Consider the following 26,686-nt stretch of genomic DNA (forward strand, 5'->3'; position numbering starts at 1 on the left):
ATTTCTTGTCAGATCAATTGGGATTAGTTAAATTTGTATGTGGTAAAAGATGAAGAAATTGCTTTGTGCCAGTAGACGCCGACCTCCGAACAATAATTATGTAACTATTGTGTGAGATGTGTGTCTACCACAAGGTAAGAAAGTTCTTTATTAATTTTTATTCTTAGTTAATAATTTCAATTAAAAGTATAGTTACTTGTTTTTTTTAGAAATTGCTATTGGCCTTCATTTTTATTACAGACTTATCCTATAAAAGATTGAATTACTTCAAATTTTTAATTATTCCATTAATTTTATGTAAAATGTTATGGTTTATATGCAAAAAAGAATTTAATTTAGTAAATTCGCTTATATTCCATTTAAAAAGAAGCCACGATGTAACTACTAATTCGCTAGTTAGATGTATAGAACCTCAGTGCGGTCAGAGTTTTCAAAACTTGAAATTTACTCTTTTACATTTTAATGTAATAATTTTTCTTTATCTTAATTTATTTTAGATTGATATGATTTTAAAGCCGCATATGAAAATGAAAGTGAACTTTTGAGTAGTTGGCCACGTTGTATTCAACAATTGATCAAATTTTTATCCATTGATTCTAATATCAAAGAAAGGAATAGTAAGAGCTTAATTGCAGAAATAAAGAATCGAAGTGACCTTGATCAAAGTGAGTACTTTATAAATTGCATAATTATATTTATTTGCCCAATTTTATATATTATAAAAATACTTGGGTATTTATGTCTTTTCCGTTTTTGTTTTTATTATTACTTAAAATGAAGACAGTATTTTGCATTTCAGATTCTCTTGATGCGTGCTTATTATTAATTTTACATGCCTATTTTGTGCCAACAAGTAGGATAGTAAAAAAGGATGAGAATGGCAAAAATAAAACAAAAAGGTTCACAATCAAAGATTCTCAGGAGTCTTTTCTTTTTTTGGCTTCTTCTATTCAAGAAGTGGAAGATCATCTTGATTATTTAAGAATGATGAAAGAAAATATTCAGCAATTTATTTACTGCCTTGGGTCGGTTATTTTTTCTATAAATGAAATTTATATATTTTTTGATAATATAAGGTATAAAGCGTTTAGTGTTATAAGAGCACTTGATATTTGTTTTAAGATTTTCTATGTGTTTAACTCAGAGTTTCCGATAGCTTCTGTAATCTTTTATACTTTTATAAAAAATTATTTTTCAAGCTAAAGCCGAAGCAAAATTTCTCAAAGATACATATTATGTCAGAATTTTTAGATACTAATAATATATAGTAATTAATATGTTATAACAGGTGTATATTTAAGAAACTATTGATAATAAAAAACTTTTATTTTTACAAAAATTATATTAGTTAATTTAGTATAAATTAGGATAAAAACGACACAAATTCCCTATGAACGTGATAAGTATTATAAATGTTTGAGTACATTGTTTTAATTAACTATGTACGTATAATCAATACACACGAAATCAGTAAAACAATAAATTTTATTCGTTGCATTAATGAATATGAACTTCCAAAATACTAAACTTATTCGTTATATTAATGAAAATATTTGTAAATATTTATGTACTCCAGTTCATTGTATTAACGTACGGGTTCATGGCTTAATAACCATGTACATCAATTAATGTACTAAACTACGTAATAACAATAAATTAGTACATCGGCTCAATTTTTATAAATAAGTACATCATTTCAATGTACTTTTTAATTGTATTTAGGTACCTTTTTGGTTCTGTGTAGGTATACTACTCGTATGTACACAAGCATAGTAGGCCTACATACATACGGGTGCGACTGTGTTAGTGACTCGTGGAGTGTACTGTAAAAAAACACACATAGCGTTTACCATGTATGTACGTGGGTCTTATTTTCAATCGCGAAATTGCCCTACTAAATTTATTGCATTGCACCTTCTACGACAAGCTTCATAAGGTTAACGGCCGTATTCATAGTCGGTCCTTAAGGAGCTCCTTAAATTAAGGACGCCTTATCTAGGGAATTTTAAATGTAGCAAAATGAATTGTACTGTACCTCTTTAAAAATCAGTTCAAATTTGATATCTTCGAGTTTTGACGTCTTTCGAATTATTTAATTTATAAATTAAAGTGCTAAAATTTGTTAAAAATGGAAAAAAGTGGACATTTTTCAGAAAATGAAAAAATGATGCTCGCCCAGCTTGTTTTGCAGGAAAAATGCATCGAAAATAAGCGGACAGGTGCAAGTGATCTTAAGGAGAAATCTTAGGCATGGGAAAGAGTTACAAGCAACTTTAATATTAACTCTACAATTGTTAGAAGCAACAAACAATTAAGGAAATGCTGGGATAATATGAAGCAAAAGTTAGTATTTTAATAAATATATTCAGAATCCTCATTCAAACTGTATGAAATGTATCTGTAAGTATGGTACATGGAGTGAAATACAGTACTCCGATATTAGTAGATGCAAAATGCAAGTAAATTGTCATCAATTTGGCTTCATTTTGCACTTACAATGGTCAAGTAGGTACTGATACATCTAAATATCTTAAAAATAATATGATGTCATATGTACAATATAATAACTTTTTCATAAGTACTCAGAAATAGTTTTATTCCATTTTTATGAAATCTTACAAATTTTAAGATGTTCGTAGGTTTATATCACCTCACTCTATATAGTTTGGTTAAGGAGTACAACATTTACGATAAATATAGGGATCATATGTAATTGAGGGGTAATCACTGGTCTTCTACTTCTTCAATATAGTACCTGACATTTTAACATTTTGTAAATTTAAGGTTATTAAATATGTATAGAAGGTAATTAACAAGTATTAATGCTACAGCTTGATAACATGGTTTTGTTTCCCTTTTAAAGTACATAGAGATCATGAGTCTAGGCGAAACAAGTATACCAGCATGGATTTAGCGAATAAATATATACATAGAATATTGGATATTTTATATGTAATGAAGACAAGTTGTCAACAATAGCCATTTTAGATAAGTATTATTAGTCATACGTATTTAAAGGCAAAGGAACAATTAAGATTCTTTGTGGTTTACTTTTTGTTATAGGTATCAATTGTAATGTCTTAAAGTTCTTCTGCATCCAAGAAGTATAGCGAAGGTGACAAATATCACAAACAGATGATAGCTATAGTTATCAATGATTGAGGACATACTTATATGGAATTCATGCTTAAAACAGTGGAGAAAGATGCTAATGTCAAGAGATTTCACTATTATAATTGAATTAGGTATAAAAGCTTATAATATTATATGTACTTATGTTAAGTGTCAAAAGCAGCAATATTCAGTAAGCGTAAGGCATTCTTTTTAGTTTTTTGTACATAAATATTATGTAACGCATAGCATTATCAATTATTATTATAATGTAGGAAATTCTAGCAACTCCTCTCAATAACATAGTGTCAAAAAATTAGCTCAGTTTCATATTAAATTAATAATGAACCAAAGTGAACAAATTATATTGTCGCAATATACAGAAGTGCTGCATAAGAGCTAGTATATGAAAAGTTTAGATAAGCGTAGTACTGTAGTATCTTATAAGATAAACTAATATATTATAATTTGTTATCAAGAGACACGGTAGTGTCTCGACGGCAAGTACAGAAAAAAGTAGATAATGACATGTATATACGGCCGTCGAGGCACTACTCTCTTATACAGCAAGTTTGGCTGTCCTAATTTTCAAACCGATTTTTCTTTGTGAATAATCCACTACCATGATTTAAGCAAAGCTTTTCTTAAAATGGTTTTGAACGAGCTTTCATTTGAGCCCATAAACATTAAAATCGGTTCACGCAATCCAGAGATCTCATACTCTGTTAGCTATATATATGCCGAAGTTGAAATTCTTCTCCCTTTTCTCTGTATGTCTCGGGCTGAAGTTGGCTGCTATATTCACCTGCTATATTCAATACCGGCATAACCCTAAATTTCGATCGATTTCGATAGAACTGTCAAAATCAAAACTACTCTGTTGGGATAAAAATAGTATGATATAATTCAAAGTGTAGATAATTAAACAAACTAAAGGAATAAATACATGAAGGAGTCTGATGGAGAATCAGATAAGTAACACAACATTGTAAAATATATTAAAATTTAATATTTTGTGGTACTTTGTGGGATTTTATTTCAGGTTATAAATAAAATATTTTCCTTGTATGCACCTCTGATTTGAAGTCATACCAGTGCCAAATGCTCTAACAATTCTTGGAAATACCCTGTTATTGAAGAATGTAGATTAACGAAAATTGTAAATGAAACAGAAGGATGAGGTTGTTACGTTCACTCATAACCAACACACATGGTAGTGTTTCAACAGCAATTAACATAAACGTTTTTAAGAAAAGTAAGTACATTGTGAAAAAAATTAGTTTAATTAAAGCAAAGTTATATACAAGGTATCCTTTCATAGTTTGCAATTTGATGCCAGACCAGTGCCAAATGCTATAACAATTCTTGGAAAAATGCAAGCACCAAAAAGTACTACCATAGTTAAAGAGGAATCAGTTACAGTTCCAGTGGATATTACTACTTTTTATAATAAAATAGATAATGAAGATAGTGCTGCCATGTGTTGCTGGAAAACAGAGCTTTGGTTTAATACAACTACGGAGTACTGGTTGAGAAATGGAAACAGTAGTTTGAAATGTGATTAACTGTTGATGACTCAATGATATGTCAATTTACTAGCGAAAGAAAAAGATAAGCCAATTGTTCATTATCACATGGTAAAGTATGTGTAACTCATTCAACCGCTTAAAATGTATGTAATTAAAAATTAATTGTTTATTTATTTATTTTTTAATTCAGCTCAAGCATGTATTAAAATATAACAATTACTTTGTTGAGTCTCTCTTTCCAGATGTACTTTAAAGGTTATTGAAATACCCTGTTATTCAAAAATGCAGGTTATTGCAGATAAAACAGATAAGGATAATCTTGTTACATTCACTCATAATTAAGACACACGGTAGTGTCTCAATAGCTATAAACATTAACATTTTCATGTAAAGTAAGTACATTGTAAAAAGAATTTGTTTAATTAAAACAAAGTTATATATAGGCATTATTTCATAGTTTGCAGTTTGATGCCAACCAGTGCCAAATGCTATAACAATTCTGGGAAATACCCTGTCATTGGAGAATGCAGATTAACGAAGGTTGTAAATGAAACAGAGAAGGATGAGGTTTAAACATATGCTAAACATCCAGGTATGGAAATCAATAACAAAATTCATGTTTAAATTTTTCATTTCTTTAAACTCATATGGATTTCAACTGTCCGATAGGTTATATCATATACCCAGATAACATTTTGTGTGCAGATTGGCAGCAGATTGCTAACAAAAGTGCTCAAATGTTGTTGTCAGATTGCCATCAAGTATAGAAACATTTGACTTGGTATTTGCCGTCAGAACCGGCACATACTAGCCTTCTAGCAGAATGACGCCAAAAACAAAACGCAATCTGTACACATAACCCGAGCGCAGATTTATAGCAGATTTGCGACAGAGTCTGCAGTACAGTCTCTGAAGGCAGATTAAAAACAAAAACAAAGCAGGATTTGTTACTCTATGTACGCTCTTTAAAATGTTACCCAATAAAACCAAAAATGTTGAATCAACGTAATTTCTTAACGCGTTATCTATAGCTGAAACAACGTGCCCTATGTCGCCAAAATCCACGTTTCTATCAACGGTTGATTTAACGTTTACACAACGGTTAATTTAACGTTCGTTTCTGTCCGCTTGAAAATATTTTAGGATGAATAAATTGAATCGCGTGAATAATTTAACACTTCAATTTGCATTAAAATCACAAAATATTATAAGTTACCATTATACAATCAATTTTTACTAAAAAAAAAAAAGAAAAAATATTAGGAGATGGCTGGACGCGAACCTGCGTGCAGCAGGTTTTTCCTCCTACACGTAATCTATATGAATTAATTGTCTTTATATTGATTTCTATCAATCATCGAATCTTACACACTATAATAATCTGCATCCTAGAAGCAGAGCGGACGATCCTTCGAGTCTCCTTTCTCCTGGAATTGGCTACAAATCGTAAAATAGCTGAAAGAATTTCTAACATGGCGCGCACCTTAACCACTAAGCTACGTTAGCATATAATAGATCGTTACAATTTTGATGAATATGCAACTGTTATTGAAAATCACCTTACATTATTTTTTATTTCGAATTAAATCCTAAAAATCTTTGTTGTTAAATATTTTTTAATCATTTGAATAAATATTACTAAAAACAATATTTGAACTGTTTCCTTGACATAATTTCAGTTCACGAAGAAAACGTTGTGCTAACATCATTTAATCGTTGCATCTATAGAAAAAATCAATATTTAAAATACATTAGAAAGATCCCATCAATCCTACCGTTTCATATTAGTTGTGGAGAAAAACATTGCTTCAACAACGGAAGTTAAACGTTATTTCTCTTGGAGAATCCAATTTACGTTTAAAAAATGTTAGAAAGATGTCTTGTATTCAACCGTTTCGAATTGGTTATGGGTAAATACGTTGTTCCCTCAACGTCAATTAAACGTTATTTCTTCTGGATATTTATCATTATATGTTTAAAAATTTTCAGATATTATAATTAATACAATTTTAAACGGTGTACCACCTAGTGGCTTTAACGTTGTTCTAAAAGACGGCATCATGTTTATCGTTCTGCGCATGCGTCATACGGCGTAAGACATTTAAATCAAGTACGCAGAGTCTGCTGTGTTTCTGCTGCAAATCTGCTGCAGGCTCTGCCGCAGAGTCTACTGCGTTCCTGCTGTAAATCTGCTGCAGGTTCACTTGCGTTTCTGCTACAAATGTACTGCAGGTTCTGCCGCATAAAGCGATATCATATTGTTGTTAATCTGTTAGCAGAAACTGACAAGTCAGGTTCTGTTTCAAATATGGTGTCATTTTGCTGACTAGATTTTGTAGCAGAATTTCGTTTAGTTTTGCACAATCGGATAAGGCTATCTGGGTATAGAAACAATTTTCCAGGAGACAATAAATCTTTCTTATTACTACGATTAAAGAAAAGCAGATAAATATTTTCTAATCGTTATTTAATATTCAATTATAATATAAAAAAGTATTAAAACCATATATTTACCTACGCTTCCCCAATCAGAATAGAAAGAAATTATTATTATTACCAAAAAAATTATTCAAATTTAATTTTTTATAAGAATAACATTGATTTTTATAATATAATATGTAATATATCTTTTGGTACTTAGTGAGATTTTATTTCAGATTGATTTACAATAACATGTTTATTGTGTCATTGTGCAGGGTTAAGCTGTAATATTTAATACAAGAAGTCAGAAATGATTCCAGTTTACCATAGAAAGAGCCATAATGCAAAGTTAATGTTGAGAGTTAAACCTAAGGAAAAGGTGGAGAAATTAAAAAATTAATTTGGAAACCAATTTTTAATAGCGAAAGGCTTGCAGGTGATTTTGGGCATAAACCCTTTGAAATATATAAGTCAATTAAATCATAATATTAATGATAACGTCATCTAGAAATGAAACAATGAAAAGAAGTCTCATCATATTAATATTTTCCATGCAATAGAATTTACAGTGAATAACTTTGCGAAACTGAAAGCAGTATATCCACAAAAGAGTGGCTTCCATTGTATAAATTGGTGTATTTCCTAGTTTATATTAATGAAAGGAAAATATAAATGGTACTAGTGTGCTGGGGAAAGTGCCATAATTCAAAGTTGATGTTGAGGTTAACAGCTAAAAAAGTGATGGATAAATATGAGTTAATTTATAAGAAAATCCTTGAGAGTGAAGTGCCTGCAGGTGATTTTGGGCATAGAACTTTGGAATTAGAATTAACATAGTTGATGGAAATTATAATAAAATCATGTAAATGTGTAAATATGAAAGGAATTCATAATTTCAATATTTCACATGTAATAGAACATACAGTGTGTAACTTCAAGAAACTGAAAGCAGTATACCTAAAAAACATAGACTTCCATTGCATTAACTGGTATATATTTTACAGTTTATATTAATGAAAAGAATATATAAATGTCACTAGTTTACCAGGGAAAGAGCCATAATGCAAAGATGATAGTGAGAGTAACACCTAAGAAAAAAGTGGATTTAAAGGTAAATTTAGAAACAAATTTTTTAAAGCGAAAGGCTTTAATGTGATATTGGGTATATGATGTTGAAAATATAACTCAAACAGTCATTGAATCCTATGTTAAATGCCTCTAAAAGTGTAATTATGATAAGAACTCATCATTGTAATATTTTGTATTATATTTAATAGATTAATAAATTAATATCTCGAATTGAAGCTTTACATTATGGAACGATGAGAACATTGGAAAATGTTTTATTAGATTGAATTAGTTAAAACAATTTTTAGTTTTAATTCCTATATTCTTACAAAACGTTATAAGATCCCACAAAAAACAAGCTTTGCTTGTAAAAAAAGGACGGCAAGTACATAAGTCGTATCTAGTATGATTAATATATAGTAATATAAAATATTTTAATTAAAAAAAAATAGTGAAATCCAAATGTTAGGCAAGTATAAATTTTTTCCATGGCGAAAATTGAAATTTAGAAAAAAGTAAATAGTAATACAAAAATTACTTGCCGGGCCCGTAATATTCATGTGTAAGTTGCTATCTTGCAATATAAGCATTGCTTCTCGTAAGTTAAAAATGTGGCTATTTAATACGATTGCATACAACGGGCCTGGCAAGTAATTTTTGTATTACTATTTACTTTTTTCTAAATTTCAATTTTCGCCATGGAAAAAATTTATACTTGCTAACATTTGGATTTCACTATTTTTTTTTTAATTAAAATATTTTATATTACTATATATTAATCATACTAGATACGACTTATGTACTTGCCGTCCTTTTTTTACAAGCAAAGCTTGTTTTTTGTGGGATCGCTTATACATCTGTTTATTTTTTACATAAACTAATCATGAATCAGCGAACATTCTTGTAACTGATAAAAGCCTAATACTGGAACGCTTTCATCAACAAATATAAATATTTTTCAGATTGAGTGACCTTGACTGTTTCTTATCTCACAAATCTTGAAGAAAGGGATTTCGCTTGTAAGTAATTATAAATATATTTTATTTTAAGAATTATATTGATTAATCTTCAGTCACAGAAGCCTTTTAATTACTTCATTAAGTTTAAAAAATGTTAAGCAACAGGTGATATTGGAGAAATAGGAGAAGGGTGTCAAAAATCTCTTTAGGCTTTTACTATATGATGTATATATTTTTATTGTTTTTCAATATTGTATAATTTTTCTATATATATATTTACATAAACACTAATATATAAAAATTTATTTATATTGCAGGAGAAGGAAATTAAATACTGTTCTTCGCCATGAGCATCTTATGACAGGCGGGGGTTCTGCAGTTGTCCCGCCTTCAGATCCTGTAATGGATTTCATGGATGCTTCTAGCAAAACCATAGACTTGGAGGTTGATTGTCCTTTTGACAGCACAGCACAATTTGAAAAAGAATGTATAAAGCAAATATAATTATATACTATAAACTATAATTATAAGAAAGTTATAATTAGTTTGACTCATAATTACCTTAATTTCAGATAATATAGAAGCAGCTGCAGGACCATCAAACAGGACAGTCGTCATACAGGATGATAGCGAAGACGAAGACGCAATCTGTTTTGAGCAAACTCCTGTAGAAATGATAAATAATCCAAATGGTGATGAGGGTACAGGCGAAAAACATCAGGGGTTACAAAACCCAACAAAATATACCGACTTAAAGTTAAAAATTAGGTTTGCTCGTATTGCTTTCATTTCCTGCACTTTTCATAAGAAATGCATATTGTATGTCACACGAAATATACACTTTTCATAAAAATGCAGAAAGTGCAATATCCGAGACCATTTAAATATGAAATAAAATTTAACAAAGTAAAGTTAATGCAATATTTACGTGGCACAGTGAACGACCTATTTTAAAGGTCTATTATTTTCTGTAATATATACGTAACATAATTTTCATTTCATTAATAATAGAAATAGCAATGTTTAACATTACATTAAATTATTTGCTCTCGATTAAATTCATAGTAAAAATGAACAAAAGTTTATTGTAGAATATACATGATGAAAAGAAATTGAGGATTATTAAAATAAAGGAGTCGATTGAGCAGCAGAGAGAGCTTCATGCAAAAAAAATGAAAATTGCAGAAATGGAGGAGAATATCTTTTTATTGAAGCTTCTCAGAGAGGAGGAAGCAATAAAAAATTTGCAACAATAAAAAAACCGTTTATTTTCTTAGTTAATCGTCGCAATAAATATTTTTAAACGTGTATTTTTTAAATTTATTTGTGCCCTTTCCTAATAGCTATTCATATATTATAATTAAATACGTAATTTAAAAATTTATTATTTTGTTCTGAAATTATTACATTTTCAATTTTATTTCCATATATATATATATATACATTTATGTGTATCATGTTATTAATATCAAGTCGTCTGAATTCGGTACAATTATCTGAATTAAAGTCAAACAAAAGCATTATGTAAATAAATTGTCAAATAAAATAAATAAAGTTATGTCAATTTAAGTAAAATATAAAAGAATTTGATAAATAAACTATCATATTTAGAATACATATAATAATTTTACACTGTCACACATCAAACAAATTATGAGAAATGTCTGACTATGAACTCATTTCTATGTGCGAATCCTATGCCAGTTTCTTCTCTAATCAGTGCATTATCTAATATTTCAGAGTTTTCGTCAAAATCATCTTCACATATAATGTTTAGTCGGTGTTTAATGCATATATTATACAGAATAGCAGTGGCACATATAATCGCAACTGATGTTGATAGTTTGGTTCTGAGTCCATAGTATAGACACGGAAAGCGACGTTTCCATACTCCAAACAGTTGTTCTACAATGACTCTCGTTCTTCTGTGTGCCGTATTATACCTTAACTCTGCGTTTGTTTCAGGTCTTAATATAGGCGTTAATAAATACGTGCGACAGGCGTAACCACTATCTCCAAGTAAAATTCCGTCTAATTGTCCTAACTCGAAGCGACAGCGCAAACCACTCCGATCAAATATAACGGAATCATGAGTTGATCCTGGATGTCTGACAACAATATCGAGTATTTCTCTATTAGGTCCACTAACCACCTGTCAAGGCAATAAATAATGAAAAGAAATAATTACATAGAAACTTGCAAACCTCTTAAAATACATTACAAATACCTGTACGTTGAAAGAAAACCACCCTTTTCGATTGCGAAACACCTCTCCATAATTTTATCCAGGATTAGCAATTCGTATATGTGTGCAGTCAATGCACCCTATTATACTTGGAAAACCAGCCATTCTATAAAATTTATCCTGATTTTCTTGGCGTTTTCGGCTGTTGGAGAAGTTAATATGTGCACCTAAACATGATGCCCTTATCCTAGAAGTACGTGCAACAATCCTAGAAATAGTCGGCTGACTGTATCCTCTTAAATCTCCATTAACAATCTGAAATGTTAAGAGCACGTTATTAGAAATAAATATAAATAATATATTTATATTTTAAAAAGAAAGTTACACGGCTTTACATTTGTACATAAATATAAAATACATTATTATATATTTTGAATTGTTTTTTGTATTTAAAAATTAAAATAATCTATCACCTTTACAGAATCATTGCATATATGTATACATTAAACAAAAAATCAAATCTGTAAGCTACTTTGTGGCATAAAAACGCAAGGTTATTAAAAGTTGCATTAATGATGAAACTGGCAGTCCTCGATTATTAACTTTTACCAATTTTTCATTTACTATTGGTAATAAAATATCCATTACTGCTTCTTTGGTAAATCTATACCATTTTTGAAAAGGCACATCGTCATAAAATTCAATAGGATTTTCCATGTCACGCACATATCTTTTACGTACAGTAATACGATCATTATCCATATTTTCATCTTCATCCCCAAATTCTTCATTAGAATTAATTAAAATTCGTTGTCCATCTTTTGTTTAACAAAGAAACAAATATTTACGTTATATTTGCTCGATTACAATACCGCCGTATACACACAGAACACACCGCATAAAAGTTAATATACTATAGCAAATTTTGCCTATGTATCAATACTGCCAACCATACGGCATAAAATGTTGTAGTAAAGGAATCTCATCCTCAAGGAAGCCTCAAACATTCCTTAAAATAAGGAAGCAAAAAATCATATATATATGCAATTAAAGTATACTAAAGTAGTATTGAGCAGACTGTAGCATAAAACAATCAACCAATCACAATGAAAGAGTCATCGCTATTCCCATTGTGATTGGCTCATTCCTTGCCTAGTGAATAAGGCGTCCTTAATCTAAGGAGCTCCTTAAGGACCGACTATGAATACGGCCGTAAGAAATACTCATAGCTTCATGTACATTATCGAGAGCTTCTAATGTAATTTTTCAATGTGCAATCGTACTTTTATTTGTTTCGAAATAAATAGCAGAATGAACGAGTCAGTGACGCTTGAAGACTTGAAATTACGGCAAAACGCGGGACAATGGTACAGGCGTATTTCTCAATAGAATTTGATGAGACTAGCCAAACTAAAGCCGTTCTTCATGTAGATTGTCCTAAAGAGCTCGCATTTTCGATAAAGCCTATAGTTTTCCAGTTATGAGCGATTGAAGATGGACGTGCGCAACAGCTGATCTACGCGAGAGAAGAAATATGTATTTGTGCGCCGTGCAACTTCAATCGTTCATTACTGAAAAACTATCAGCTTTATCGAAAATGCGAGCTCTTTAGGATAATTTACATGAAGAATGGCTTTAATTATTACTAGTCTCATCAAATTCTGTTGAAAAATACGACTGTACCATTGTCCCGCGTTTCGCCGTATGCCCTATATTTCAAGCATTACGAAATCTCCTTTTATACAATTTCATTTCAAAATGATAATTGCATTTTTAGCAATTACATTATATCGGTAAGGTGAAATGTTCTCAACATTATTTAGCAGTATTTATACAGTGGTGGCAGAAATAATAAGAACGGTACGTTAAAGCGTCATTAGAAAAAAATTTGTGATAATTTGCAGGAAGATTAGGTGCAAATTGATTTAGTAACAGTTGAATTTATTGTAAATAAATGAACTTTATTGTCCAAATATCAGAAATGTAAATCAATGAGTTTTTAGAAAAAGTGACTGGAAAAAATAATAAGAACATTGCTACAGACGTGATAGAAAAAAAAATAAATTTATCAGTAGCTATTTTAATTGATTTAAATCAATATTTAGTCGAATATCCTTTGTTTTTTAGCACTTCCTGACACCTTCGATTCATGGAATCGACCAAATGTTCGCACGTTGCATTTGAAATGTTGCTCCAAGCATTTTCGATTTCTTGCCATAGTAAATATTTATTGGTAACTTTTCCTTTCGATAAACACTTTTTGATATGACCCCACAAATTTTCAATAGGGTTTAAATCAGGCGACTGTGCCGGCCATTGCATAACTGACACTTGGTTATCTTCAAACCATTTCTTTACCAATTTCGAGGAGTGTTTCGGGTCATTATCTTGCTGGAAAATGAAATTGGCAGGCATATTTTCCCTTGCATACGGTAGCATAATATAATGTAGAATATCTCTATAAGTCTCTTTTGTCATAACATCTTTAATCCAAAATATGGGGCCTACTCCATTACGGGAAAAGCATCCCCAAACCATGATGCTACCGCCTCCAAATTTAACTGTCGGCTTTGTATATTTAGGATTGTAATCAGAATTTTTAGGCCTCCTAACGTACATTCTTCCATCAGATCCAAATAAATTGAACTTGGTTTCATCGCTCCATAAAATGTTATGCCACTGTTTATCTCTTTCTTCTCCAAGCAGATTTAAATGCTCTTCAGCAAACCTTATACGAACCTTGATATTTTTCTTTCTAAGTAACGGCACTTTCCTAGGCACTCGTCCATGCAAATTTGCATCTTGCAATCGTTTTCTAATTGTCCTTGCACTTATCGGAGCGTTTGTCATTTGCTTTAGTTTTACTGAACCAGCAAACGGATTCACTTTACATTTTCTTAACAATAGACGGTCAAATGTCGCTGTGGTTTTCCTTGGCCTACCTCGATTTTCTGTTAACTTGACGGGTTTTAAGGCACGGTGAACCATACATTTAGATCGATTTATCAATTTGGCAATGTATCCAATTGATTTTCCCTCTCTTCTCAAATTTTTAATTAGCAATTTCTCTGCATCACTACAATGAGTTGATCTACCCATTTTAAACTCACTGTAAGCACAATTTTCAGCAATAATTTAAACAAGAACAGCAAAACTTAAAGTGCACTAAATCATGGTATGGTAAGTGTATGAAAAATGTTCACCTTCGTTTTTAATCAGTCGAATACTAAAGCGTTCTTATTATAATTACCAGTCAGGTGAGCACTGTGAAACTAAAGTTATACACTAGTTGCGCTCTAAATTGAAATTATGTATATGTTTATTTACAAAGCTATTCACGGTCAATGTGTGAAGTATGATACCTGGATTACATTGTTTACCAGTGCCTACAGTACATACCGTTTGTCTGAGAATACGAAAATTGAATTCGTTCTTATTATTTCTACCACCACTGTATATGTATAGCTACAGATAGGGGAATAGCGTAAATATGAGAGGAAAGCTTCGCAGTAAGTTTCGATGCTAGAGTGGGGAATACGTTAGCGTGAGCCGCGAGAGGGGAGGAAGCCTAGCTTCCTTCCTAAAAATTTTTGCTTTTCGTCCACCTCAGAAACGCGGGACAATGGTACTGCTCTATTTCTCAACCGATTTCAATGTTTGTGGGCTTGTTGGAATCGTTAGGTCTGGCACCTCGTCATAAGGAAGCCCGATTTTTCAATTTGTTTTGCGTTTAAATATTATTATTGCGAATTTTTAAACAATTTTAATTTTTTTCATTTTTTAGAAAATAAGGCTTTTTTATGACAAGGTGCGAGTCCTAACGGTTCCAACAAGCCCAAAATCATTAAAGTCGGTCGAAAAATAACACTGGACAATTCTCCCTCGTTTTTCGTTCCGTAATATTGGATACAGAGGGCTTGAGGGGTCTTGCTTTTCGAGAGACGACAGAAATCTGGCCTTGAGGATTTTTACAACAAATTGCAAGCAGTTATGGAGTTATTTGACCTATAGCAAGCTTAAAAATTGCATATGCTCGCGTAAAAAAAATCGATCTTAGAAAGATCTTAATTTTCACTTGAAATATAATCGTAAGATCTTAGTAAGATCTTACATTCGTATTTCAGGCAGTCTTACTTTGGGTCACGAACAAGACGAATATGTAAGATATTTCTATGATCTTTCTAATACTTGAAAATGGTATATTTGATTTGCAAATATAGGACAGCCCGCGTATAAAAATTTGGACTTGCAAAGCGCTTGGATTAGGCTGGAAAGATCCTCGAAAGATCTTGGAAAGGTCTTTCCATTGTATTGGAAAGTAGCTTGCCCTGTCCCGCCAGCAAGACAAGTTCCGAGCTCTTGGCAAGCGCTTTCCAAGACGATTCGAAATTTGAGGAAGTAAAAAGAATAGGTTATAATTAATTTGTTTATTTATTTATTTTCATATATTTGTTATTATGATTATCAATTAATACAGATACTAATTAATTTTACTGCATGAAATGTTTTTTTCCGTGGTGGGACTCGAACCTGGAACCGATGCCAATCTCACTTACAGCTGTACCACGTTTGCACCATTCAGCTAAACTTGGATTTCTATATCGATTGCTATTTTAGCGTATATAGAAACAATAGACAAATAAGTCGTATTCTGATGTCAGCGACAAGATTACTTGTGGACGACTTTTAAGGCCTGAAATTAGTAACAAGACATTATAGGGACGTCTTTAGGATCTGAATGCTGTGCGGGATATTTTACGAAGCTAAAGCTAGCGTTCGATGCGAGCAATTCGATAAAGCTCAACATAGCCTGAAGTAAGCAAGCAATGAAAATAAAAAAATATGCATCTTCTTCCTTATTTCACAAGGAACAGATCCATATAGGTTAAAAAGTGGACCCGGCAAGGGAAACAGCTGAAAAAAATTGTAGATGCTTACAAGGCGCGACCTTTTTGCAGATTTCTCTATGTTTTAGCTAAGTTTAACCCTGCTGCTATCCACAGAAAATTCGTCAGTTAATTAAACAAGTATGCATCTTCTTTCTTATTTCATAAGAAAGATATCCATATAGGTTAAACAGTGGAGCCAGCAAAGGAAATAGGTGAAAAAAATGATTGAAAGTAATAAAGTGCGACTTATTCATACAGTTTTCTATTATTTGCTTAAATTTTATCTCACTGCTCCCAATAGAAAGTTTGTTAGCCAATAAAAAAATCTTCCTCTTTTCATAACGAAGAGATCCATATAGGTTAAGAAGTGTTGTAACCGGCGAGGGAAAGAGCTGAAAAAATTATAGAATCTAAAAATGTGCGACGTACTCACAAATATTTTACGTTTATTATAATCCGAATTCACTAATTTTCTTCGTCTATTTCCCTTGCCGGATCCACAGCTTAACCTATATGGATATCTTTCTTATGAAACAAGAAAGAAGATGCATACTTGTTTAATTAACTGACGAATTTTCTGTGGGTAGCAGCGTGGTTAAACTTAGCTAAAACACAGAGAAATCTGCAAAAAGGTCGCGCATTCTAAGCACCTACAATTTTTTTTCAGCTGTTTCCCTTGCCGAGTCCACTTTTTAACCTTTACGGATCTGTTCCTTGTGAAATAAGGAAGAAGATGGATATTTTTTTATTTTCATTCCTTGCTTACTTCAGGCTATGTTGAGCTTTATCGAATTGCTCGCATCGAACGCTAGCTTTAGCTTCGTAAAATATCCCGCACAGCATTCAGATCCTAAAGACGTCCCTATAATGTCTTGTTACTAATTTCAGGCCTTAAAAGTCGTCCACAAGTAATCTTGTCGCTGACATCAGAATACGACTTATTTGTCTATTGTTTCTATATACGCTAAAATAGCAATCGATATAGAAATCCAAGTTTAGCTGAATGGTGCAAACGTCGGACAACTGTAAGTGAGATTGGCATCGGTTCCAGGTTCGAGTCCCACCGCGGAAAAAAAATTTCATGCAGTAAAATTAATTATTATCTGTATTAATTGATAATCATAATAACAAATATATGAAAATAAATAAATAAACAAATTAATTATAACCTATTCTTTTTACTTCCTCAAATTTCAAATCGTCTTGGAAAGTGCTTGCCAAGAGCTCGGAACTTGTCTTGCTGGCGGGATAGAGCAAGCTACTTTCCAATACACTGGAAAGACCTTTCTAAGATCTTTCGAGGATCTTTCCAGCCGAATCCAAGCGCTTTGCAAGTCCAAATTTTTATACGCGGGCTGTCCTATATTTGCAAATCAAAAATACCATTTTCAAGTATTAGAAAGATCATAGAAATATCTTACATATTCGTCTTGTTCGTGACCCAAAGCAAGACTACCTGAAAGACGAATGTAAGATCTTACTAAGATCTTACGATTATATTTCAAGTCAAAATTAAGATCTTTCTAAGATCGATTTTTTTTACGCGGGGTAAAAGGAGGAAAAGGGTCGTGTTACATTTATAATGGGAATTTTCAAGGCCATATGTTATTTTGAAGCTTTCTATGGGTCTAACAACGCCAAAACTGCTTGCGATTTGTTGTAAAAATTCGTCAAGGCCAGATTTCTGTCGTCTCTCGAAAAGCAAGGCTTAAAAAACATGTGTCAGAATTTTGATGGGAATTTTCAAGGCTATATGTTATTTTGAAGCTTGCAATGGGTCTAGCAACACCAAAACTGCTTGTAATTTGCTGTAAAAATTCGTCACGATCCAGAGTTCTTTCGTTTCCTGAAATGCATGAGAGTCAAAGGCTAAAAGGGCTCGTGGCAGATTTATTATAAGATTTTTCAAAGAAAATCTTGTAATTTGTCATAAAAGTTCGTAATGCGTCAGAATTCAATAGTTTATCGCAAAATAAGATAATTGGGAGCTAAAAAACTTCTTATAAACTTTTGGTTCGATTTATCAAGGCCTAATGAAATTTCCAAACTTTCAATGTGTCACAGGACGTTGAAGCTATCAGTAATTTATTCTAAACATTCGTATTCGATAAGATTTCCATCGTTTATATCGTCAAATAAGAACATTCTATTTTGTAAAGGTCTCTTCATAAGTTGGGTAATCGCATTCCCAACCGTAAAATCAAATGTTCTAGCTTCCAATTTTAGCGTACTTCACCGCTCAATGACTGCACTCTAATTCAACGACGCTCTTTCGTTAATTAGCTTTAGGTTACCAATTTTTCTTAATTTACGTCATGAGTGTTGGAACAATATTTCTGAGTGATGTCAAACCTGTACGAAAAATATGCATGCAATAAACAATAAGTCAGAAGGTCGTAGTACGCATAGGCACCGCTAGGTGCCTCCCCTAATAATGTTATTATCGGGAAATAGATCAATAATCGGTGAGTCTGCTACAGACCTTTAATAAGTGAGCACGTGCGTTTTTCGAAAGTGCCATAGTAGAGTAGCTAGGATGGTTCTATGACCGGGTGGCGAGGGGGTCGGGGTTCCGCGGGGGTAGGGGAAGTAGGGGAATTGCCCCACTCCTCGGCTGAGACCGATGGGTGAGGGGGTCGGGGTCCCGCGGGTGTAGGGGAAGTAGGAGAATTGCCCCCTCTGCGGTTATGCGCATTGTGTGTGTCACCCACGTTAAACTTGTAGGGTACACATGTGACCTCCCCCCCTCTCACGTTAAGCAGTGGACGCCTTAGAGAGAGAAGGAGAGAAGGAGAAGGAGAAGGAGTATTTAAATACAATGCTTATTTTTATAATTTATTGAATTATTAAAAAAGTTTTATTTACAATGCTTTTTTAGAAGTTTTTCTGACATTCAATTGCATGATGTATATATTTTTTACAAATGCTCCACCATTCAGGAAGTGAACAATTGATGTGTAGGTGACCAAATTTTTTGCAATTTATACACCAATAATGTGGTGTGAGATCTATCTGAGGCTCTATTTGCGTAGCCTCTGTTCTTGCAGCAACAGACTCCGTTTGTGTGATCATATTTTTAACCTGGGACATATTTGAAAACATTTTGTTATTTTTTTTTTTGATATTGTAATAACTATTTTACAAAGCAAGTATACTTATAAAAATCACCTCCTCCTCTTCTTCCTCCTCCTCCTTTTCTTCTTCCTCCCTCTCCTCTAAATCAATGGCTGGTAAAAATAAAAGAAAAAAATTATTTTTTTTTTCGTTATTCTTGGTTTCGAATAAAAAAACAATTGGTCAAATAGTGTGATAGTTCACGGTTTTTTCAAAAATATGTGTCGTAAAATTCTTTTATGATTCTCTTTATTGACACTATTTCATGTATTACGACATAAACAGTCTGTATGGATGGGTGGGTTTTTTCTTTTAAAATAAATAGAAATAAGTACTTACAGTTCAAGTGCATATTGTGATGAAGCATCGCTTCATATTCTTCAAAATAACGATTGTGAGAATCGTTAATTCTCTTAATCTAATCCTACATCGATTCTACAGGATTTTCATCCTCCTCTACTAGATTTTTTTTCACAAAACCCCGTTCACTTTCCATTTTTTTTTGTTTTTAATTTTCTATTGTACAATCTGTACTGATGGAGGTTCGACGACTGAATGAAGCCTCTGAAGAAATTTCGTCGAGAGAAACTCTTTGTCGTTCAGTTTTTAAATATAAAGTTACATTTGATAACACTTAGGAGTCCATTCTTTCTTCATCGAGAAGGGATACACTATACCCTCTGAATAATCACCGTATTGTGATATTTTTTCCTATTGTGTTATACTGTGATAAACCTATAGGTCAATCACAATGGAAATGCATTGCAAGAAAGAGAAGAAAATTACCCTTTCCAATAATTGAAATTAAATATGCTTAACATACGATAATATCGTTTGCAAAGAAGTCAAGTGAACAGCAGAAGAAGAAAAAGCTTCAGTCTATAAAAACGTACTCTGCAAAGCAGTTACAGTAAAAGCTTCAGTCTGTAAAAACGTATTCTGCAAAGCGTTTGTGTCAGGTGTATTGAGACAAAAAGTCTGTAAAAAATATTCTGCAAAGCAGTTACAGTTTGTGTCAGGAGTATTGAGAGAAAAGAAACTTGTTTGTTTGTTACATAAAAAAGGTAAGGATATATTTTTTTTTAAATAAAAATAAAAATGAATTTCAATTCGATTAGTAAATGCATTATTTAATTGTTTTTTTAACTGTAATGAGACTAATTATTTTTTTCTTTTTTTCATAGAGAAAATAATGAATTTCAATAAAATTAATGAATTGGGAAGCGTTATTCCGAAGAATTTCGTGAAGTTAGATAGCTTGACGGAAAATAAAAAGTACGATATTTTAGAAGTGGAAAAAATTATAACAAAATATGGAATAAAAATTATTGTTAAGCTGTCAGTTGGAGATTGGATTTTCTTGCCTGGTAGAATGGCAAAATTGGCGGAGGATACGGAGCAGTTGCAGCAGCTACAAAAGGCTGCAACAGCCAAAAATTTAATAATGCTATACAAAGGAGGAAAATATCACAACGTGGAATTTAAATCTACAGTTTGATAGGTATTTTTTATAAAAAAAATTGTATAAATTTGATGTTTATTTATTTAATAAACAATTGTTTTTTTTTTAACTTACATTTCTAACAATATTCGTAAGAGGATTATATTGTACAATTTTATCGTGTATTATTAGACAATAGGCTGTAGTATTATCCGGAATGATTTCCATACACTGGATCTCGAGTTTGACGTCGACCGTGCCGGTTTTATGGACTCGTTCTGATGCGAGCAGTCGATGACGAAGAGCGGCCCGTACGTCAAGAAGTCCGTATAGTCGAGCATGGGTCTCGCGAGTTTCTTACCAGCGTAATAGGAGGTGAAAAACTTTACATACATGTCGTAGAGGACGGAGTAGCGGGATTTCGTGAAATCAGTGTCGAGACGATCGTACGGATAAGATTCGGAATTCAGATAAAGTTTGACATCGAGGACTTTGCAATGATTGAATTTGAGCACATCCTCGTGCTGATTACTCTTTTTGTTCGTTCTGAACGCCAGAATGACGTATCGCGGCTTCTCCAATTGCGTGGACGCTTTCACGGACCACGTGTGTCGCTGCGACTTGGGCAGAAGGGGATACTCGTAAAGTTCCCAGGCGCGAAAAGCGAGTGACAGACTCTTGTCCTGCTCGACGATACTGAGAAATTGGAGTTTCGTAATTTCGTTCAGGGTCACATGGGGCATTCTCCATTGCACTCGTAGCAGCTTGATCGACGAATCGGTGATTTTCACCGATGAGTAAATGGCGTTTGTATCGTCGCGCGCGCGAATGAGAACGAGCTCGTGACGCGCGTTAACGACGACTCGCCGATAATCCTCGCAGAATCCCAGCAGCATTTTCAGGGGCACGCAAAAGCTGAAATTCTTAACAGCCGCCTCCTTTTTGAGCCGGTCTTTGGCCGTAGCGACGAACCATCCGGAATGACGTAGACTGGCGCTCTCCTCGGTGCTCAGGGAAACGAGATTCTTCAGAGTGCTGGTAATACCGGCGTTTCTGCATCGGTCGATCTCGATACCGTTCAATTCGTAACGAATCTCGTCGAAGAGAAAGGCCGCGGAATTGCAGTCAAGCGTAACTATATCCTCGTTGCTGGCGCTCGCGTCACGCGTACCCTCCACCAGCTGACCCTCGACGTAGAGATAACTCTCGCACGGCAGGAATATCAAATCTTGCTGCTGTATGGGAATGCGAATCTCGTCGCTGTTCGCCAACGAGGCGTTCGCATACGGATTGTAGGCATGCATCTCCATTTTGGTGATGTGATTGTCGTAGGTCAGCGGTGCGGTGACGTTCAAGGGATCTGCCATTGTACCACTATGTACCTTCGCCCAATCTCTTCACGGTGAATCCCAATGATTGTAAAAATTCTATATTTCTTCTCGTTAGCAAGAAGCTCCTCTTGTCGTGATTCCTGCTTTCACTCCGATGAACCGGTGTATTCGACTCCACGCAGGACGAACGACTAGCGAACGTTTCATCCAGTTTCACCGCTTTATAATTCTCGTTACTTTTGTAAATTAACATTTTTCTTAATGTGCAATCTTATGGTAATTTCTTCACGTCCAAAGTCTACGAGACGATCGTCCTGATCGAGGATACGTAACGTGAGACGGTTGATTACTCTGACGATGACCGGTAGATAAATGACGGTTTTCGGTGCCTCCGAGATTTTATAGCCCGGTGGTACGCTGGGAAAGAACTCGTGAATAATGTGTCGGGGTCTACCGTTGGTGTACGCACCACCCGCAATATTGCACTCGATGCGTAGAATATTTGTTTTCACAATGTTCACGGTTTCGTCGGATTCAGCCTGGGCGTTCGGTTCGATCACGCGATTCGACGAGAAGCCCAGTAGTGAGCCAATGTTATTCGGTTTTCCAAAGTCAATCGAATATTTGCAGAATATTTCACTCTTCAGTGTATTGTTATTCGCTCGTAGAAGAATAACGCTGTCAATGTCGTCTTGAATTTCGTGTCTCGCAGAAATTTGAGACCGCAAATACTCATTTATCGCACTCAATCCGTAACAGCCGCTGGGTATCGTCAGTACCTTATCGTTATCGTAGTAGAACTTATTATTCGTCTCGTCCACATTGGCTATCGAGTTGTTCGTTTGCATGTCCACGAGACCGATCTCGTAGCGATCGTCTTGCAGATTGATGGGGGGAAAGAAATCTGAATTTAATACAGATTTACGATCCGATAATGTCACGGTGAAAGACATTTTATTCAATGTATCTGTTCTCGCAGGAATTTCACGCACAACTGACCGCAATTGCTTTTATCGTACGATTGATATCGATCATGATTGTAGTAGATTGTAACGTTAGGACCAAAGTAACGCACACATTCTTTCGGCGGTTTCAAATTTCCAAAGGAATCGAAATATACGACGATGTCGTTACGCTTGACGTAGGCTACCCAGTGGGTACCAGGGCCGCATTGATCGTCGAGATTCACGATCGCGCACTTGTTGCACCACGGCCCGTTGAGCGGCAAAGATGTGCGCATAAAGACTCCACGGAAGTATGGTATGCGTCGGCAGATGCGTGCCAATTGTATGTTACTAGTAGCACCAGAATCCGGAAGGAGAGCTTCTACATTGCGATGAAATTTCCCCTCATTCATTTTCATCCTCTTATCCGACCGTTTTTTATTGTTGTTTTTTTTCCACCTCCACGGTTCCCCTCTCCGATGTCTCGCTTGTACGGTTTCATATAAAGACCTCGGCCTCTCTCGCGCGACGCTTCCATCGCGCGATTGTAACGTTGCATTTCCCGCAATCGTTCTCTCTCAGCATTTGCACGGTTTACAGCCGTCGCTATACCCGATGCTCCACCTGCCAGTGCTCCGACTGCACCTAGCAGTGGGAGTATAGGTATTATACCGCCCCGTTTCCTCGGCACTCGAATTCTTCTCTTCCTCGTAGTAGTAGTACCAATTTTTTTCTTGTTGTTGTTCTTTTTTGTAGCCGCTACTTCTTTCTTCATCGCGACAATATTATGTAATCCCAAGCCAAGTTTACGCTTAGCATTCATCGATGCCCATACGGCTGTGGCGACCGCGCGTTCACCCAAGTTCGCGTCTCTTGCGGTAATACGTTCTCGCGCTCTCCTCGCTAGCACTTTATCGGTCTGATGACGCTCCGGTAGATCCTCGTTGTGCCAATATGCTAAGTCGTGATCGAGGCAGGCCTCGTCCAGCGGATTTATACCACGATCGCCGCGCTCCAATCTTTCGCGTAGTCGAGTGCCGGGTCCGCAATAATTGTAACCGGGCACGTGCAGCTCAAATGGCAATTTTTTTAAGACTTTAATGAAAAACGATCCACACATTTAGAGCAACTGCTTCTCTTGTTGACAAACGTAACAGTCTTTCATCCGTCTCGGTGGTCCGTCGTGGTGAGTGGTATTAGGTAGATTGTAGTGTTGTAAGCAATATTGATATTGCTGCACATCCGAGTCCGCGCGAATGTGCCGAGGTAATCTTTCCCACACATTCGCGATACTGTCTGGAAAGTACTCGAGCAATACGATCTTCGGTATGTGTTCGAGCTGATGATTCGTCAAGTTCTGCAGGGAATCGACGACGACTAGCATGAACGCCATCGTAATGGCAACTGACCGAATAGTTCCGTAAATCGCGAAATATAAATGAACGATACAGCTATGTCAGAAAGTTAAAAGCGAGGATGCATTTCGTGAAGCACGTGCCAACTATTCGCGTGACAAATTTGGATGCTCACAATGCTACCACGCAAATAAGAAAACGCCACGGATCGCTATTACCATCTACGATACGCTGAATAGTTTGCGGTCCGTCGAATTGCGGTAAAACAAACGTGCTGCTGAGCCTCATAGAGAGTCCGCACGGTGTGAGATTCGAGAACCTGTACGTCTACTCGAAGTCGCTGCAGCAACCGAAGTATCGATATCTGGAGCAGCTTCTGCAGGACACGGAGGAAATTGGTTACTTTATATTTTCAAACAATTGTGAGGTTGTGAACGTCGCGGATGCAAAGCCGAACTTCATTTTCATATTCGACGTTGTGGCCAACGACAAGCAGGACAATATAAGGGACTACTTTTGCATGGGTAGACATTCCAACATCGATTGCTTCTACCTCTGTCAGACTTATGCGAAAATACCAAAGCATCTGATACGAGATAACGCAAACTTGCTAATAATATTTAAGCAGGATGGAACTAATCTGAAGCATATTTTCAACGATCACGTCAACAGTGATATGTCGTATGAGAAATTTCTCACATTGTGTTCGACCTTTTGGAGTCGCGATTACGGTTTCTTAGTAATAGACGAGGATAGCTCTCTGAAGAACGGTCGATATCGCAAAGGTTTCAACGAGTACGCCACGATCGAGTGAACGGCCTTGTGAATGTCGATAATCAGGCCGGTAAGGTTTCAACACACGATCACGGCCTTGAGTGTCAGTTTGATAGTGGAGTGCAGGCCGTTCGGATCTGTTAAGAAACCGCGTCAGGTCGGTTAAAACCCGTGTCGGTTCGGGGAAAGCTGTTGTATACAGCATCGCAACAGGTCGGTTAAAAACTGTTCAATTCGGGGAAAGCTGTTGTATACAGCATCGCGATGGATGAAAAATCGCTTCTGAAGAGGATCGCTAAGACGAGCGAGGTCATTCGCGACAAGCATCGTGCCTTGAAATCGGAGAAGGCGATAATGGAGAGCAGTTTGAACGAGACATTCAAGCCGATAGTCGATCCATTGAAGAAACTCGTTTCGCAAACGGAGGATAACACAAATAATAATAATAATTCGTTTGTCAAATACAACGATAAATTGAAGAGGGGAGCCTACTTCACATCGACACCGCATAAACGAGCAAAGAATCTTAGTAGTAGTATTAGTGAAACTATTACGAATCCATTGGATTTCATGACCGACGACGAGTCTTCTATAACCGATCAACCGTCGCCCGATTCAAAAAAAAGTTTGCTAGAAAAATTAAATATTGATGAAAAAAATGAACCAGGCTTGTTTGAACATGTCTTTCAACATATTCGATTTCATCCGATCCCTGGCAAGTATATTACATTACTTCTGACTGATAGGGATAACTTGATTGATCGTGCTTTTGGACCTCTTTATAAAAATGATCAACTGACGCTTGGTAGATGTAAATTTGAAATAAGTCATGAAGGAGATATTATTCTCGATAAGACATTATACACCGGTACAATAGGTACTTATGAACTAATTTTCATGAGAGAACCCAATCGAGCCATTATAAAACCCGACGATTTGGAACAATACAAGAGTATTCTCAATCAAACTAAAGCGCATAAACTGTTAAACGATAGTCTAAAACAAACCAAGGGTAATAAAGGTGCAAAATATAAAGAAATTATGAAACCATTGCTATTGGGAAAACCTATGTTACCGCCTGATCGGTTACCATCAACATCACGCGCAAGAAAATCGTCAACTTCTGACGCGTCAACATCAGGGCAAGTAAACCGTCAAGCGCAAGTAAACCGTCGGGCGCAAGTAAACCGTCAGGCGCAAGTAAAGCGTCATCATCATCATCATCATCATCGAAAAAAAATGGTAAAGGTCTTATGCGTGTCACCGAGGGACCAATCAACTACGTACATTGGAACGATCCGAATGAATTGATCGAACGTTTAAGACTTTTGATCGCATCGGTGGCTGCCGGTAATACGAGTCATCACAACGAGATACAGTCGATAATCGAGGAGTTGCGCGACGAGGATCTTATCATATAAAGAAAGTTGCACGTTACATTCTTACCTCAGTGCAATATCAACGTCTTTCGGAAGCACGAGGTAAAAAAAAAATTAAATGTCTGATTCCTGCTGTTGTGAAATTTGCATTTGTTTAACATACATCGTAGACTGTATACTCTTAGC

At 34.8% G+C, this 26,686-nt stretch overlaps 1 protein-coding gene across 1 annotated transcript; it reads right to left on the minus strand.

The window, feature by feature from the left end:
* Positions 1–10,739: 10,739 nt before the first annotated feature.
* Positions 10,740–12,280, minus strand: LOC136773584 (putative nuclease HARBI1). The gene is made up of 5 exons (XM_066727357.1): positions 12,217–12,280; positions 11,883–12,091; positions 11,423–11,588; positions 11,316–11,338; positions 10,740–11,240 (listed from the first exon to the last, which is right to left on the minus strand). The coding sequence occupies exons 1-5, from the start codon at positions 12,278–12,280 to the stop codon at positions 10,740–10,742; spliced, it is 963 nt and encodes a 320-aa protein (XP_066583454.1).
* Between the last annotated feature and the right edge of the window lie 14,406 nt (positions 12,281–26,686).

Source organism: Prorops nasuta, unplaced genomic scaffold (assembly GCF_024137725.1).
Source record: "Prorops nasuta isolate Cenicafe-Biocafe unplaced genomic scaffold, Cenicafe_Pnas_1.2 PNAS00005, whole genome shotgun sequence".
Classification (NCBI taxonomy): Eukaryota; Metazoa; Arthropoda; class Insecta; order Hymenoptera; family Bethylidae; genus Prorops; species Prorops nasuta.